Here is a 16,500-nt window from a genome sequence, read left to right on the forward strand (position 1 = left end):
AAGTGTCTCAGGTTAACTAATGAACAGTGTGGCAAAAAGCAGGATGGGTGATGGTGAGGGTTTTTCTCCATTTTTGCTGAGTACGTCACTTGCAACCATCTTTGCTAGAGGCATCTGCAAATAGATAAGAGATCAAGCTGATTTCAGAAAACATTAACTGGCACACAGCACAGCTGTAACCCAAGTAACACCTTCATATGTTTTTATCGCAGTAAGGTGTGCTGTTTGGGAAAATTGACTCACGGACCCATCACTCATTATTTGTACTGGTTGCCACAAACAATCCTCAGTCGTGCTAAGAAAACTACACAAAACCTAGTAAAGCTAATCTACTAAAGCTACTCCCGTGTACTGAGAGGAAACTATCTTCCACGAGTTGCAAACACAACTGTATGAGACATCGCTGTGTGTGTGAGAAGACGTGAGTCCAGGGCGGGCCTGCATCCCAAGCTCACCCCAAAGAGGGGCTGCAGAAACACGGAGCCCCCTCCCTTTCCAGGGGGGCAGACGGGAGGCCCGTTCCCCTCCAGCAGACCGGTAAGGGCGCCGTGGTGAGGATGCCCGAGAGAGCGAGTGCCCTTGGGGGGGGCGGAACGCTGCACCCAGCGCCTCACGCCCTCACAGCGCAGCCGTTGCCGGAGAAAGCAGCCGCGGTGGCACCGCCCACGTCGCGCCGAGGGCGGGCGAGCGGGCTGTCCCCGCAACCTCCCCGCAGCAGCCGGGCCCCCACCGGGCCTCGCCTCGCCTCACCTCCCCTTCCCTCAGCGCCCGCCCCCGCCGCCTAAGATGGCGGCCCCGCCCGCACCCACAATGCTCCGCGGGCAGCCGCCGCACTTCCGGGTGCGGGCCCAGGAGGGCGGCGGGCCCGGCAAGGCGTGAGGGGTTGCGGGGCGGGCGGAGCGTGGAGGGCGAAGTTTCTCCGACCGGATGTGAACGAGCGGGCGGACGGTGCAGGAGGGAGCCGCGCCCGGACCATGAGGCCCCGACTGTGGCTGGTCCCTGCCCTGGTGTTGCTGTGGGGGCCGGGCGGGCTGGAGGCGCTGGGGCGCCCGCCGCGCCGGCAGCAGCGCTACGGTAAGGGGCAGGGCGGGACCACGGCAGCCTCGGGAGGGGGTGTGAGGGAGAGACCACTGCTGCGGGGCGGGGAGGGAGGGGCACACCCGCCTCTGCCGGGCGGTAGTGATGGGGTGATGTCTGGGATGGGGGAGAGACCACTGCCGAGGGGCGGGGGGGTGGGGAGAGACCATCCCCATGGGGCGGGGGGGCACACCCACCTCTGCCAAGGGTAGCAGTGGAGGGGAATGGGGGGAGGGATGTGGGGCAGGGCCGGTGCTGTGGGGCACGGGAAGGAGCTGGGCACCCTGTGGCCTGGCTGAGCACCCGCCTGAAGGTCGGCCCGTGGCGGTGGGCAAGGCCGCGGCCTGTTCCTGTGCCTGCCTCCAGGTGGGTTGGTGTGCGCTGGGGAGCGCCTGGGGTGGGGGTCCCTGAAGACCGTGTAGGCCCTGTCCCCTCCCGTGTGGCAGTGGTCCCCCTTTAGCTGAAGGCATCATTGATGGGCAGTGTTTGGGGGCCGTTGCTCTCTGCAGGGGCGTGATGAGACAACTTTATCTTCACACTCGAGGTCTGCTATGGAGTTTTCCTCACAGGAGTTTGCGTTATATTAAGGCAGGCTAATCATATAAATGGCTTCTCTTCATAGTTCTGGTTGGACAGTCACCGTTGCAGAGAGCGCCTGAAGCTATTGGAGCTGAATGGAAGTATTTAAAATACGTTTGGATGAGGTGCTTAGGGACATGGTATAGTGGTGGTCTTGGTAGTGTTAGGTTTACGGTTGGACTCGATGATCTTAAAGGTCTTTTCCAACCTGTGCAATTCTGTGATTCTGTGTGACTTCTAGAAAGTGTAACACACAGGAGAACCGTTGCTTTATTTAACTTCCATAAACTCAGTTTTGTATCTAAACTTTTACTTCGGAGTGAAGAAGTTGCAAACTTCCATTTGATAAGCAAAAGCTTATCACTGAAATGGCAGATAAGCTCTTGCGAGAGGCGGTGGTCATGTCTTACCCAGTCAGATGTCTTGTTTCCAGTTGGCATGGCTCGTGGTGACTGCTTCAAGTCCCCTTTCTTTGCTTAGATCTCTCAGCAGATTTCCTGACAGGCGTCCAGGCTGTGCCTCTGTCCTCCTCCTGCACCTGAGGTGGACTTGTGGTTCTGCGCAGACCTCAGCAGTTGGTGACTGCAGGAAGCTGGGAAGGATAGGGTTCAGTGGTGGATGCCTCAGGAAGTGTAACAGAAACAGAACAAACACAGCGTGTCCTTTCAACGTCAGGCAGGTCAGGGAGCTCCTCAAACAAAGGTTGCATCTTGGGCTGTCAGATTTTTATCCCTTCTAAAGGGCCTATCTGCTATGAATTTGTGTAATCTTTATCTGATAGCTTTTGTATTCTTGGCATCCATACCACCATGCCTGGACTATGAGCTCTTCAATTGTATGAAATACTGCATGGAGGAAAAACTCCTTTCTTCTGTTTCTAAACTTTGACTGTTTCTCTTGTCAGAAATGGTCAATATGGAAGAATCACTATTTTCTTCACACCTTTAGTGACTTACAGACCTATGTAATTTGTCTCCTTTGTAATCTCTCTTTTTTTTTTTTTGAGTGGGAAAATCTTAGTCTATATAATAATTCTTAGTATGGGAAAAATATCATTATTGGTCTTTGTTACTTTTGTTTATATACTTCTATTTGTATTGGATTTTTATTTTTATTTATTTGAGATGTATGACCAGGACTGCAAGGCAGTATTTGTGATACAAAGGTACCATGGATTTATAGTGAGGAATGCTTTTGGGTTTGTTTTCTTTCTGAGTAGTGTTTTGGCTTTTTTTTGTTGTTTAATAGTAACTCCAAGATCTCTTTCTTTTTTCATTTTTTATTTTCGAGTGGTAATAACTATGCTGAAATACTTTAGTGCGTAGATCTAGTGAGGCTTTATTTTCCTTGTGTTATTTCACACCTTCACACACTGAATTTCATCAAACATTTTGTTCTGTCATTCAGTAAACTCAATATATAAAAGCATTTTGTGAGGGAGCTTGAGAAATCCAGGTGTGCTCCATTAACTGTTACATTTATCCACACACTTCATTCTTTCAGAATGCTGATACATATGAGGCACTACTTCCCTAGTATCTTATTTAGCCACAGGTCTAGTAATTCACACTTTGTTGTTGTTATTACCTGTTTGTCAGGTAGGGACATTGAGCATATTTGTTGATTAGGCCCCTAGATGATACCTGGAGTGGAAACTGGTCCTGTACTTAGCACCTTTCAGATCATCTGCAGCAAGCCCAGTGGCACTGTACTTGCATACCACGATTAGTAGTTGACCAGTTTAATTTTTTCAGTGCTTCATAGCTCTTGGGTTAATAAATTCAGGTCCTGTTGACTTATTGCTCATTCTCTTTGCTTGTTCTAAAGCCCCTTTTCTTGAGTCTTGGAGGCAGGTCTTTAGATTCATCCTATCAAAACAAGCTTTTAGGGATCTTTTTAGTCTCCTCTGCAGTGAATGCTAAGGTCAATTATTCTCTTACTGAGATGCCTTTAGCATCCATTCTTGGGGTCGTCTTTGCAGCTTACTTGTTTTACAAGCCCCTTTGATTATTTAGCTGGATGGTTTCTTTTGACATAATAAAAGCTATGTCAAGTATTAGCTTTATGCCTTTTACAAGCTGCTCTTCAAAATATCTTGGCCTACTTTACTGTGGTTTTATGTTCATCTTTTGCTGGAGTTCTCTTGTCCTCATCTTACACACAGCTTGGTTTTCCCAAATACCATCTTTTCCTTCTAATAACTTCAACACTGCTATTTTGAGAGCTCTGTTTAACCACAGAGCTTGAGTTTTGTGAACCGAAATCAGATTTCTGGCGAGCAGCATCTTTAAGGAAGTTTCAAGGATTACCATTTTGTGATTTCTATTAAGAACTTTCTTGCTTGTTTCTCTAAAAGTTCAGTTTTTCAGGAAGGAAAAAATGATTATACAGTGAAAAGTAGAATTTGACAAAGAATAGAATAAGTAGATAAAAAGATGGGGGTCATTTCCCAGCATTTCTCAGCTGAAGTAATCTTAGGGTGTGGTGCTCCAGCAGTCTAAACTGATCTAAATTGGGACTGCCACAATCCTGGCCTTAGCTTTCTGATCCCTTCCCCATTCCTGTGAGCACATTCATGGAGCTAAGCTGCCTGGAAGCTAATTGCCTTTTTTTTTTTTTTTTTTTTTTTTTTTTCCCGGTAAGGGGTAGGGTGTCTGCATTTGGGTGTTTTCTGTATGTGGAGTCCGCTCCCTAGCCTAGCTCACAGTGTGATTGTCCAAGTACCTGCCCTGTTGGGGGGTGGTAGTGGTTGTGCTCAAGGTGAGAGATGAAATCAGTCTCAGTTTGTGGCTTTTAGATGATCTGGAAACGGTGCTCTTTTTAATAACATTGACAGCAGGGATTAATTTCTGGGAGAAGTGTGACTCTAGTAGTCAATACAATGACTGTTATTATAGTTTTTCCTCTGAAAATCTGATGTCAACTTTTAAACATTTTTTTCTCTCCATTGTTTATATCTGAAGATAACCTTTTATAACTATTAAACATTAATCCTGTTTGTCTTAGAGCTCAGACATATCTGAATGATAACGGGGCTTAATGTACTTGAAAAGAACAGCAGTGCAAATACCCAGCTTCTGTGCTGTTGAATATATCACTGAATATATCTACAGAAGTGCTTGAATCTGTTTTACTACTAATACACAGTGGTGTTAGTAGCGCGCTGCCACTAAGCAGTATGTATCCAGGATTGCCGAGAATAGAGTCTATATGTAAAATGCGTCTTACTCTACTGTTACCTGTTTTGAGTGAGATCTTTTTATCACAAGCTAGGAGGGAGCTAAAAGAAATAAGATAGCTGTTCCTATCCTGGGCAGATTATGTTCTTTGAATCACTCACTGGTGGTCTTTTTCTACCTGCTATATTGCACTAATAAAATCTGAAGCAGATAACCTGGGCTTGAATTGTTTTTTTTCTCCACACTGCTCAAATACCACGCAGAACTCAAAACAAACTGCATGAGCTGAAGAAATGACCCATTATAAATGGTTTGGTACAAACCTATGTAATGCACGTCAAAAGACTAGAACTTAAAAGTTGTTGAGTGAAAAAAAAACAAATGATAGTGGTGTTGATGAATAAACTGGGGGAACTGAGTGATACAGAGGGCAGCATAGAATCATTCGCAGTCAGTTTTGAATTCTGCTTCACACTTGGTGTGACAAAGCGCAGGAAGTCCGTAAGGCCAGGAACATAACTGGCTGCCGAAGAGTTAAGGGGTTGGAAGTTTAGCTCAGTGTCAAGAGTGTGCACTGGGATAATTAGTGACAAAATCCTTATGCAAGATTAAACTTAGTCCTTCTGGACTGAAGCATCTGTTGGAGACTAAGGCAAGACCTAGGTAAGGGCCAAATGACTAATTTTCCTACCGTAGTCTGCCATTTTTCTTACTGTTTCTTATCCCATTTTAATATCCTTCAAAGCAAGACAACTGTTTTGGATTGAGCTGGTTTTGCAGTTTGACTCCAAGCTGAAGGTTGAGTATGTATCTCACCGTGCACCACATGGAGGAGAATCCAAGAATACACAGCCTAATAGCAGCATGTGATACCTGCCTGGGATGCTGTGGGATTATTTCAAAATCATTGCAGGAATTTGTAGATGCAGTGTTTCCATAGGTGGTATTACAGGCTAAGTGATAAAGATACAGTCTTCTGTACGCTTTGTCTCTGTATCAGCAGCAAATGCTTCATGTAGACATGGCCTTACAGAATGCAAATTATCAATGTGGTTTTTGTGTTGTGGATTGGCAGTCTGTTCTGTGGAGGTACTTAGTATCAAGATTTTAAAGTGTGCTTCTTGGGTTTGTTTTCTTTTGTTGATGTGAATTGGTCAATGTTTCTGTTTCCAACTGAAAAATAAAAAAAAAAGAAAATGTGATAAAAGTGTAATTCTGGAGAGAAGTACTCAAAGTCAACAAAATGAAGAATATAAACACTAGATTAAATTCTAATTATTAAGAATTACCCTTCACTATTGCAAGATTTTTGTAAGGAGAACATAATCAAGTGCTCAGTGTGAGTTTGGTTTTCAGTGGCAACAGTTTGGTCTGACCTTTAAGCAGCCAAAAAGTAAAGCTCATGTTTGCATTCAAGATTTGGAGTGGTTTTATTTTCCTTCCCCCACACACACACTGTAAAAACTGACAACTTCACTGCTGCTGTTCACTGCTGATAGCAGCAGTGACTCATCTCAGTTTCACATTTCTGCTACTCTGGAATTTTTTTTGCGTGTGTGCAAAAGCCCCGGCATGGCTTTCTGCTCTGCGGCTGGAAGGGCCGAGCGAGGAGGTGCAGCCAGCCAGCTCTTCAGCACAGCATTCTCCTGATTGCACTCTAACGTTACACCAGGATTTAATTATGTGTTTAGTAGTCAGTAGAGATTTATCTTTGAGATAGAACTTTATATTTAACTTCTGTTATAAAACAGGTTGATTTGTTTTTTCCCCTAGCTTTTTTATAAACTGCGGGAGTCCGAGTTTGCCTGTTTCCCAGACTGATCAAGGGAAGTCCTTTACTGTGTGTAATAAAAGGTTAACCAAGCCAGGTTTCTTTAACAAAGAGCAGTACCTCCTGCTGTCCTGTTCTACAGATTTCATATACCACGCTCCAGCTTGCTTGTTTTGGGGATATCCTGCAGCCCTCTCAATGGTTTTGATGGTATTCCTGATGTCTTTTATTCTTGCAGATGTATGCGAACGTACTGCTTGCCAGCCTGCAGCTTGTATGCTTTTTAGAACGTATTTGTCACTCGTGCCCTGCATCTCTTCACAGTATCCATCCTTGTCTTCCTGTGCTGCTCTTAATATGCATTATTTGTATTTTTTTTTTCTCCTTGATACTTGCATTTTTAACCTACGTAGGTACATGGACTAAGGGGTGGGAAGGGGGCTCTGTTATGCAGGGAGGCACCTATAGCTGCCACCCACTCACTGCTGATCTGTAATTACTGAGGTGTTGAACAAGAACATGGTATCCCTTGCATTCACTGGTTTCTTTTCTCACCTTTTCAGATTGTTAACTGAAATCGTAAAGTTCTGCCTGTGGTTGGGGGAGAAAGGGTTGGTCTCGGAAGTGTAGCCCAGACAGTAATTAGCCTCTACCTAGAATCATCTCCACTCAAACTTATTTTGTGACACAGCAGGATTTTGTGGTGTGGTATCTAAGCACAGTAGTGAGGCTGACAGGTTTTGGAGAGCCAGACAAATGATCTGTTTCCAGAGAAGACTACATCCTGTGACTTGGCTGTTCTTGTCTGCAGGATATATGAAAGCATGTGATTTTGGGGTTGGTTTTTTTTTAAGCATTGAGTCATATGATGCTGTTCTGGTTTGAGATGAGACAGCTGTATTACCCTTGTTTTACTTTGAATATGAGGATGTTAATTTAGGGGGCTTCCTTATTTTTTATAATGTCAATATTTGAGCAGGATATTGCGTTCTCTTTTTCAAAAAGTGCTTTCTGCTTTCACTGATAGAACAGACTGAGTTATTAAATAACAGGTCCAACAGAATAAATGTTTTTCCTCACTGGTCCCTATTTAAATTGTGTTTAGTGAAGGAGAAAATTTGCAAGGTTGAAAGTGTGTGAGGTAACATGTAGGAACCATTGGGGGTATTCAACTGTATTCAAAACCAACAGAAATAGCAGTTTAATTATCTGTACGGCTTCTGCTAAACAGAATTTGCACCCTTAAGGACATACTTGCACTGTCCAGAAACAGATGTCTGTTTTACTGTAGGGAAAAAAACTTTGCAGTAGTATAAGGGTGTAGCTATATGAACAAGTCTTTCCTGAGATGAGCTAAAGGGTGTTTTGTAGGTTGTTAAGTTTTCATGGTATCTATCATTGGGCACTTCTCAACGTGTGGTAAGTACAGAGCAGTTTACCCTGTGTACTGCAGGAAAAGTATACCATGGAGTAGCTGGTAGACAGTAAATGGGTAGCCTACCTTACTTCCCAGTGCGAGGTCTGTGTAACCATACCCCGAGGCTTTGTCTGTGCTGCGCTGGTGACTAACTGAATTTGGGCACCTTGTTGTCTCACGTGGTTTAGCAAGTTTGGTGCAGTTGGGATCAAGTCAAAAACATGCCTTTTAGAACATTCGGCAATGCTGATGTGGCTGGCCATTCTTACTAACAGGTTTGTCTAGAAATGTGTTTAAACAGAGTGTAAACCTTTATCCTGTTACGGTGTATAAGCAGGCTGACATAGATTTGGTTCTTGCTTTGAACCCGTTTCTCACACAAGTTCTTCCGTTCACGTATACTCGATGAGCAAAACAGCAGCCACTCTTTGGTGGAAACAGGTAAACATGATTGATCTAAACTGTTAAAAGCATAGGCTGTTTCGCATGGGTGTTTCAATTTACTTTGTTTTCTGTCTTTGGCAATGGCTCTATACCAGATGTACTGGAGAACGATTTAACAGCATGTCTAATGAGCTGTTATGGAACAGCTTTCCCACAGATGGATCTCCTCAACTCGTCCTCTTCATCAACAGTCTCCTAAAAGCAGTGTAAACTGTTTAGAGAAGGTACCCATAAACATTTAGGCATGACCGCATCACCTCTTGCCTGGTGAAGACAGTTTGTGTGCCTAGTTGAGGTATGAATATATTGAGGTATGAATATATTGGCGTTCTCCATAAGCCCTCCCTGGAATGGTGCTCCAGTCAAACGATCCCACTATATTGCAGCCGGTAACCGGCTGTTACCACAAACACAAGGGCAGCTGTTTTATGTAGGGTGATGGAGACTTGCTTTAGCTCATATGGTTAAGGTTGGAAAGACTCCAGTCTGTGTTTCCTGGTCCAAATTCTGACTGAGGCTGTGAATTATATTTGAAGTTACTACATTTGGTTACTTTAGAATATTTTTATGTATGAAGAGGAGCATCATTTGAAGAATAAAAAAATAAATAATAACAATAAAGAATATGGTGCCCTTCTGTTGTTATTAGTTAGTTGCTCACAAGCTTTTGTTAAGCATTTGATATCCATTGGAAATCAGCTCGAGATCAGTACCTGGGTTGTAGTCAACGAGTGCCCCACAAAATACAGGCTGAAGCCCTTTTTTCAGACTTGGAGATGCCAATGATTTAACAGTCACACAGCAAACTCCTCCCCAGGCATGTTTGCTGTTCTTGGTCTAGGGCTGCTCTCTGTAGGCTTGTCACCCCATCCCAGTACCTTTTGACAGGAGATTTATTTCTGTCAAATTTCTGCTTTTATTCCCTTTGGGATGGTTGGAGAAATAACTGCAATCATTCCTGCAAACCCCTCTGATGTTTTTGTGGTAATTTTTAAATCCTGAAAGTAATGTTTTTAAATATTCTTGGATCTTATGTTTACATCTTCTGTGTTAAAACTTCATGCGTCTAGATAAGCTTAACCTTTCTATAAATAATGTGGTTCAAAAGAATGCTTATGAAATGGCTGACTTGCCACATTTACTTGTTGCTTTCTGGGCAATAGGCTGGGCATGAGATCATGGGAATTTACTGTTCTGCTTATGAAAGCTGAGCTGGTTGGAGAAGGATGCCATTGGTATTTGAATTGGTAGTTGAGCACTTGAAGAGAAACCTCTTTTAAAAAATATGTGGTGGCCTCCAACTTGGTGAGCTAAGCTGCTGCCCAGCACATTCTTGAGCTCTTTGCTGCTGGAGTAGCCTGCTGCAATGCGTACTGGCCCATAATTTACTTAAAAGATACTTTCCTGTGTCTTACAAGTTGCAAAGGCTAGTGGCAGTAGGCTTTTAGTCTTGAAACAAGGTGGAAGAAAAGGAGGGAACAGTTCATGAGTTCAAAGCTGGGAGCAGAGGTAAAGTCACTGCTGTGGATTTCTCCTTGAGGACTTTGGGGTATCATCTTTGTCACCGATGTTCCTTCCCAGTTTCTTTTACAAACCTGAGATGTGTGTGTTCTGGCGAGGTGCCTCCCCTCAGGGGAGAAGGTGCAATGAGGTGAAGGCTGGCGATCATAAATAAATAAATATTTGGGATAGCAGGATGAGATTAAGGTGTCCTTCTCTGAAAAGAGAGGAATGCAGAAATCTAGGAGGGGCCAGAAGGGAAAGAACCACAGGAAAGTGTTTTGGGAAAACCTGAGTCAGCTTGGTGCTGTTGAAGCCCATGGGAAATGGCTCTTGGACCGTAGTGAAGATAATGAGGAAGGAATGCCAGAAAGATTATTAAACTTGAATAAAAAGTAGTCAAGTATACACTTGCTGTGACTCCCATCCACAGACTGCTGTACAGTTGGACTCTGTACAGTTCTGTATTTTGTTTAAAATAATGACATTTCATCTTTTATTTTCAATAAGCCATGACAGTGGATTAATTTTTCACAGTATGAAAACTTTACAGAAAAATTTTGGTTTCAGTGTATTACCAATATATTTTTTCCACATCTGTCTGATACCCGAACTAGTTCACAGATTTATGTCTAGCAGCAGCATGTCTTAAGTCTTTACTTATGTCGCAAGTAAAATTAAAAGCAAACAAATTTAGGAAGGGTAAGAGGAAATAGGAACAAGTGCACTCTTGTTTCAGGGTTACAGGAACTAGGAGTGTCCTGTGTTTCATTTGTTACTTTAACAGAATCATCTTACTCATCTTCATCAGCTCTGCAGGTCTTGTTCTTACTACCCTTCCCGTGTCTCTGTGAGGCATTTCCAGAAGGGTGTTTGTGTGTGTTGAGGTGGAGCAGGACTTCTGAAGTTCTCCTTGCCTACCAAATAAAAAAACCTAATTTCTTTAGCAGACTTCTCAGTTCTCTTGCCATGAAACTGAGACATTTTGTCTGGCCATAGTGGCAGCTGCTTCTTGCTCTTTGGGCTGACCTTCCCCTGGTTCTGGGCTGTACTTTGCAGGCAGAGGTGGAAAGGGGCAGAAGGAGTAGTGTTTTGCAGTTGAGCTTGTGCCTCTTGGGCTGACATTGTGCTTGGCAAGTCCCGGAGCAGTGCAGTGGTGGTACCACACCTCTCTTGCTTTGTGGCCCACGTACCACACGCTTGCTCTGTATCACGAACCAACTTTTGGTATCCCATATATCAATGTTGACTTTAATTGAGGGGTCTGCTCTAGGTGAGTGTTTTGAAAGAATCTCAGGTTTAATTAAAAGAATTTAGGACTAGACAGTTAATGAGATTTTTTCAGAATTGATTTTCCCTGCCTGTCCCTACTTTCCTCCCAGGTGGTTCTGGATGAGGGCAGGTGCCAGACCATAAGCAATGAATTATAACGGGCTTTTAAAGAAAAGGGATGTTTTGGGGGGTTTTAGGTGTTTGCTCACTGCGTGGTTCTAGTGAACCACCTCTGCAGCATGTGGCAAGCTAACGATGAAGGTGCTGCCTGACATGCAGCAACTGGGCACATAAAGGGAAAAAAAACCACAACATGAAGGAAGGTGGTGGAAACTTGCCTTTGCATATAACCCGAAACGTATGGTAATCGATTGCAGGTGCTCTCAACCTGTGGGTTGTAAACAGAAATCAGGAAATTGCAACTGCACTGCCCTTCCTGTGTTGCTCAACGGCAGGGGAGGGGCAGCCAGGGAGGGAGAAGCCTGGGAGCCACTGCTCGGTGGCTTCTGCTGCACGAGAAGGCAGCCGTGTCACCTATCCATCACTTTGCTGGGAGGTCTGGTGCGGGGCCAAGAGGGCTGTGAGGGTCATCTTTGTTTCTGCAGGTCCCTCACTTCCAGTGTACACAAGCACATGTGTGCACATACACTGGTGGTTAATTCTCCCCACCTGCCCCCTCGCAAAAGAAAAAGTGAGGTTCTTGCCTTGGCCCAAACAGTGCGCCTGTTCTTAAAGGCTTTCTTGGGCTTCAGAGGCATGTATTTGGGGATAAATGATGGTACTGAGTGTCAGGTTTAAAAAAAAATATATATTTCAGGAGCTATACCAATTTAGATTTCAAGTCGGCAATCTTGGCTTGTTGCACAAGAGCTAGTAACACTGAGCTTACTAGTGGTGCTGCTTACTTAAAAGTCCAATAAAATGGGTGAGGTTACTTGGCTGGGTGGTATAAGCTAGTGATCAGGGGCTCTGAAGAAGTGGAAGGCCGTCTTTGTTAATGAAAACCCACTTTGGTAGCTATCATGTCTGGTTTAGAAGCACAACTGGAAATGGAGGAGAAAAAAAGGGGAATTTTTTTAATAAAGACTGGATGAGTGCTTCTGCCTCTTGTAAAACACAGCTGACTCCTCATTTGGTGCTGTGAAAAGAGTGAACGCCTCTGGCAGAGAAGGAAGATGGTGATGTGGGAATAAGGGCCTCTATTTAAGGCTGTAAATAGCTTGATCAGCGAAGGTGGTTGTCGGGTGTCTCGCCGGGTGCTCCGGAGAGGAGGAGTGCGGGTGGGTGCTCCTGGCAAAGGGATGCCTTACAAAGCAGCAGGAGGCTTTATCAGCAAGAGTCAAACACAGTTGGCGGCCGGGATTGTGCACTTGTTAATGGTAGAAGCATCTACGGAATAGTGACCTGAATTTGTAATTTGTGTGCTGCTCCCCATAGGGGTTTGGGCCCTTGGTCTCCCTGCTCTGAACACGTTCTCGTGTTCTGAGTAGGGAAATCAAAGGAGTTTTGCACGGTGGTAAGGTGTTGGGAAACCAGGGTACCTGGAGGTGCCTCATATGAGGTGCGTCTTTAGTTACTTCTGACTGATTATGCTACGCAGACGTCTGTTTTCTGGCTACTGTTGGACAGAAAGGTAGTCAATGCAGTCCTGATCGGCAGTGACTTTAGTAGAAGTTTCCTAGGTTAAATTATTTTCTTCCTCAGACTCGGATGGGGACCAGCAGGTGAGGAGGAGCGTGATTCAATCCAGAGAAGTGGGGATGTTCTCTCCCATTTAGTTTCCAGGGGCAGCCAGGGAGGGTATTAGCCCTGCACAGCTGTGGCAGTAAAAATGATGAGTTGGTTGCTCAAAAATTGCTATAAGAAGCAAACTAAATTCTTTGTTTGCTTCTCAGATCATGTCTTGTCTCGCACTATGATTTCTACTTGCCTACACAAAATGCACCTTTACAGAAATGTACAATAGTTACCCTAAAATTAGAGCAAACTGTGGTCTTGCTGTTGAAACGGGAAGCTCTGTTTTGCTGTTTTATGTGTGCGTTTGTGAAAGAGAGAGTCTCTTGAAACTAAAACTTTCCTTGTTCTTCCAGACACGATTGAGTCCATGCTTTCAGACTATGACATCCTTTCTCAGTCTAGCATCCAGCAACACTCACTGAAGAAGAGGGACCTGCAGCCTGAGACACACGTAGAGAGGCTCTTAAGTTTTTCAGCCCTGCAAAGGTAATTAAATCATCAGCAATGAAATAGCATAATATTTTCCTTCAGTTTGTGATGAATAATGCACAGTTCCAAACCCAGAAATAGTTATCTTGTTTTCTGTCATGACTGGCCAGTTCTTCTAAGTTAGTGATCTGCATGGTTATATGACGTCAGAGAGGCTCAGAGGAAACAGAAAAATAAATTGCATTGTATTACTCTGTTTGCTGAAGTGGCAGTGACTTAAGATTTCTTTTGCTTTGTTCTTAGCTTTAGTTTCATGAAGATTGCTTCCACTGATTGGGTTGGATCCCACTGAGACCTCATCTGGCAGCATTATCATACTTCTTGACTGTCCTCTGGTTCTTGAAAATCTCTGCCTTCAGTTTGGGCAGTGTGTGTGGTGTGCTGCCCAAGAGATTTATTGGGGTTTTTTTGTTTGGTTTGGGTTTTTTTATGGAGGTTTAATCCTCTTCCTACTGAGTGTAAATTTCCCATTCAATAAAACACTTAATCTTTTTTTTTTTAATAAGATGGGAAATAGAAGCACAGGTGAAAGGGAAAGGAGACATAGAAGAGAGCAGGCATGAAGGTTGTAGGGATTTTATTCTGAGTGTCAGAAAAGTGCCTTACAGGTATTTTAGTGCTGAAATTGTGAATCTGAAATAGGAGAGCAGGGTGAGAATAATGCTTTATATTAACAAGTGTAGGTTGATTTTGTTCATCTGACATCTTTGTCTACTGTGTTCTCCTGTGCCTTCCTCATCTGTCATCTACAACTACAACTGTCATGCAAGTTGTGCATATTTTTTTCATCTCTAAATGTTTAGAGGGAGTAATTTTTAAGTAGCAAGTATAAAAGGTTAATGGGATCAGATGTCTGGCTGTCCTTGTTTTGCACTGCCTCATGTACCCTGACTTTATGGTGAGGTTGCAATACTGCCAATGATAATTACAGAATAATTGCAGAGGGGCATACCAAAAATCTTTGACCAAAAGCCCACATAAACCAAGAGCCCATGAGGCTCCTTCCAGAGAAGGTTCTCTACTTACTTCTTGGGATAGCCTTTAGTTTTTGTGACAATGCATCATAAAATCTACAGAGTTCCGATTTCTGTTTAGGGTCTTCTGACTGTATTATTTCAGAAAATAAGAACTCTAAGATAATTTAATTTAAAATAGATTAACAAATTCCTTGGTCTGATTTTCTTTAAATAGTTACCAGTAACTGGTTTAGCTTGACTGCAAATGGAGAAGGTGCATCGTAAGCAAACCGTGACTGTTTTGGATTTTGGGTTTTGTTGGTTGGTTTGTTTTGTTGTTTTTTTAATTTTTTTTATTAAACATCTTTGATGCTTTAAAAATATTTACAGTTATGAATTACACAGTATATGTTTTTCTAGCCTACTTATCAGAATTAACGCTTTCTAACTTCTTTCGGACCCTCAGTAAAATGGAAGCTGAATGTATCTGTGATATGTATACTTTGCTTAAAAATAAATGGAAGTAAATTCTTTTACAGGCACTTTAAATTATACTTAACTGCAACTGCTGAACACTTTTCAGAAAAATTTCAAGCATTAATTGTGGACGGTGAAGGCAAGGAAAAGGAGCATCGTGTTCAATGGCAAGACTTTTTCATCGGACATGTTGTTGGTTAGTATGGACTAGACTGTGTGTCAGTGCTGAGAAAGCACAGCTTTGCATGAGTCTCTTGGCCAAAGTAAATGGTGTATTGCTCTCATTTTCATCAGATATGGTTAGAATGAACAAGTAAACTTAATTCTCATGCTCCTCAGGTTTTCTGGTTTTGATTTTGTGGTTGGTTTGGGGTTTTTTTGAGCTATTGCACCAAGGTTCTAAGATAGGACTCTTCTGTTTAGTTTGGCAGAACACAAAGGTATAATTTACTCAAGCAGCAGCCTGTGATTTTTATTTTTTTTTTTTAAATGATGATGGTGGCTTTAATTCCAGCTGGAATGTAGGACTTGAATATTCCTTGTCCCAGAACACAAAGTCCAGGTAGTTAGTGGTGATGCAGTGTTGCCCAGATTGTTATATTAAAAGACTTTAAGATGGTTCTTTGTAGACTACTTTTCTGTAAAGAAAGGGTATCTTGCTCTACTGTAGTCCAACACTAATGCTTCCGCTCAGTTGTTTTGATTTTTACGTTGCCTTTGTGATGTGGTGAAAGTCTTTTCCACTGGAATGCAAGCTGATGCCATAAAACTGCTGTCTGATAGTAGTAAGATGCAAGCTGCTTTTCTTGGCAGAAATATTCTGTGTCCTATTACTAATCCCCACTGCCATCTCAATACCTTCTGCAAAATTAACAGTTAAATCTGAGTCTTGATCACTATGACCATTCAAAAGTTAAGGTTGAGGGGGGAGTACTGGTTCATTTCTTTTTTTAAACTGGACAGTATAGTGTTCTTCAGGGACTGAGGAAGGTAATTTGGCTTGAAGTTTAAAAACAGTTTAAAAAAAAAAAGGTGTCTGTGCAGGAGTGCATGCAAATAGAGCTGAATTAATTTCATTTTTCCTTGCATATGTTAAAGGAGAGCATAATTCCAAGGTTGTGGCACATATTGGGGATGAAGACTTTACAGTAAGAATTAATACTGACGGAGAAGAATACAATATAGAGGTACGCTTTACGGTTGAAAGCAATATTCAAACAATCATCTCTTTTTCCTTGTGGGTGTTTCTCTTTCTAGTTAGTCACATTGACACCCTGTAGCTCAGAATAGACTTGGTGGTGGTGTTTGTTTTGGTGTGAGGAGGGAGGGAAATGTGAAACCAATTTGAATCTCGCAAGTGTTGAGTTTTATCAGTGAGTGACATTCTCTGACACTTGCGTGTTTTAGATACATCAGGGAGAAGGAATGTTTTAAACAGGAAAGGGCTTTAGAAACAGAAATGGTATAACATTAGTAATTAGTGGCGATTATGTCCTCTAGAATAACAGAGTGCAGCCTTCTGAGCAGAGTTAAGGTCTGAGCTTTCTGAAATTTTGGCTTGTTACATCTTGGAATTTTTCCCATTCTTAGAGCTTTATTTGA

General features: G+C 43.0%; 1 protein-coding gene across 1 annotated transcript in view; it reads left to right on the forward strand.

Moving 5' to 3' along the window:
* Positions 1–828: 828 nt before the first annotated feature.
* ADAM17 (ADAM metallopeptidase domain 17) overlaps positions 829–16,500 on the forward strand; it is a 34,857-nt gene continuing 19,185 nt past the window's right edge. The window contains exons 1-4 of the mRNA XM_075497972.1: positions 829–1,074; positions 13,330–13,462; positions 14,961–15,094; positions 15,997–16,085. Coding sequence (XP_075354087.1) covers positions 975–1,074; positions 13,330–13,462; positions 14,961–15,094; positions 15,997–16,085 — 456 coding nt within the window. The 5' untranslated portion in view covers positions 829–974. The remainder of the gene's footprint in view (positions 1,075–13,329; positions 13,463–14,960; positions 15,095–15,996; positions 16,086–16,500) is intronic.

The sequence above is a fragment of the Mycteria americana genome, chromosome 3, assembly GCF_035582795.1.
Source record: "Mycteria americana isolate JAX WOST 10 ecotype Jacksonville Zoo and Gardens chromosome 3, USCA_MyAme_1.0, whole genome shotgun sequence".
Lineage (NCBI taxonomy): Eukaryota > Metazoa > Chordata > Aves > Ciconiiformes > Ciconiidae > Mycteria > Mycteria americana.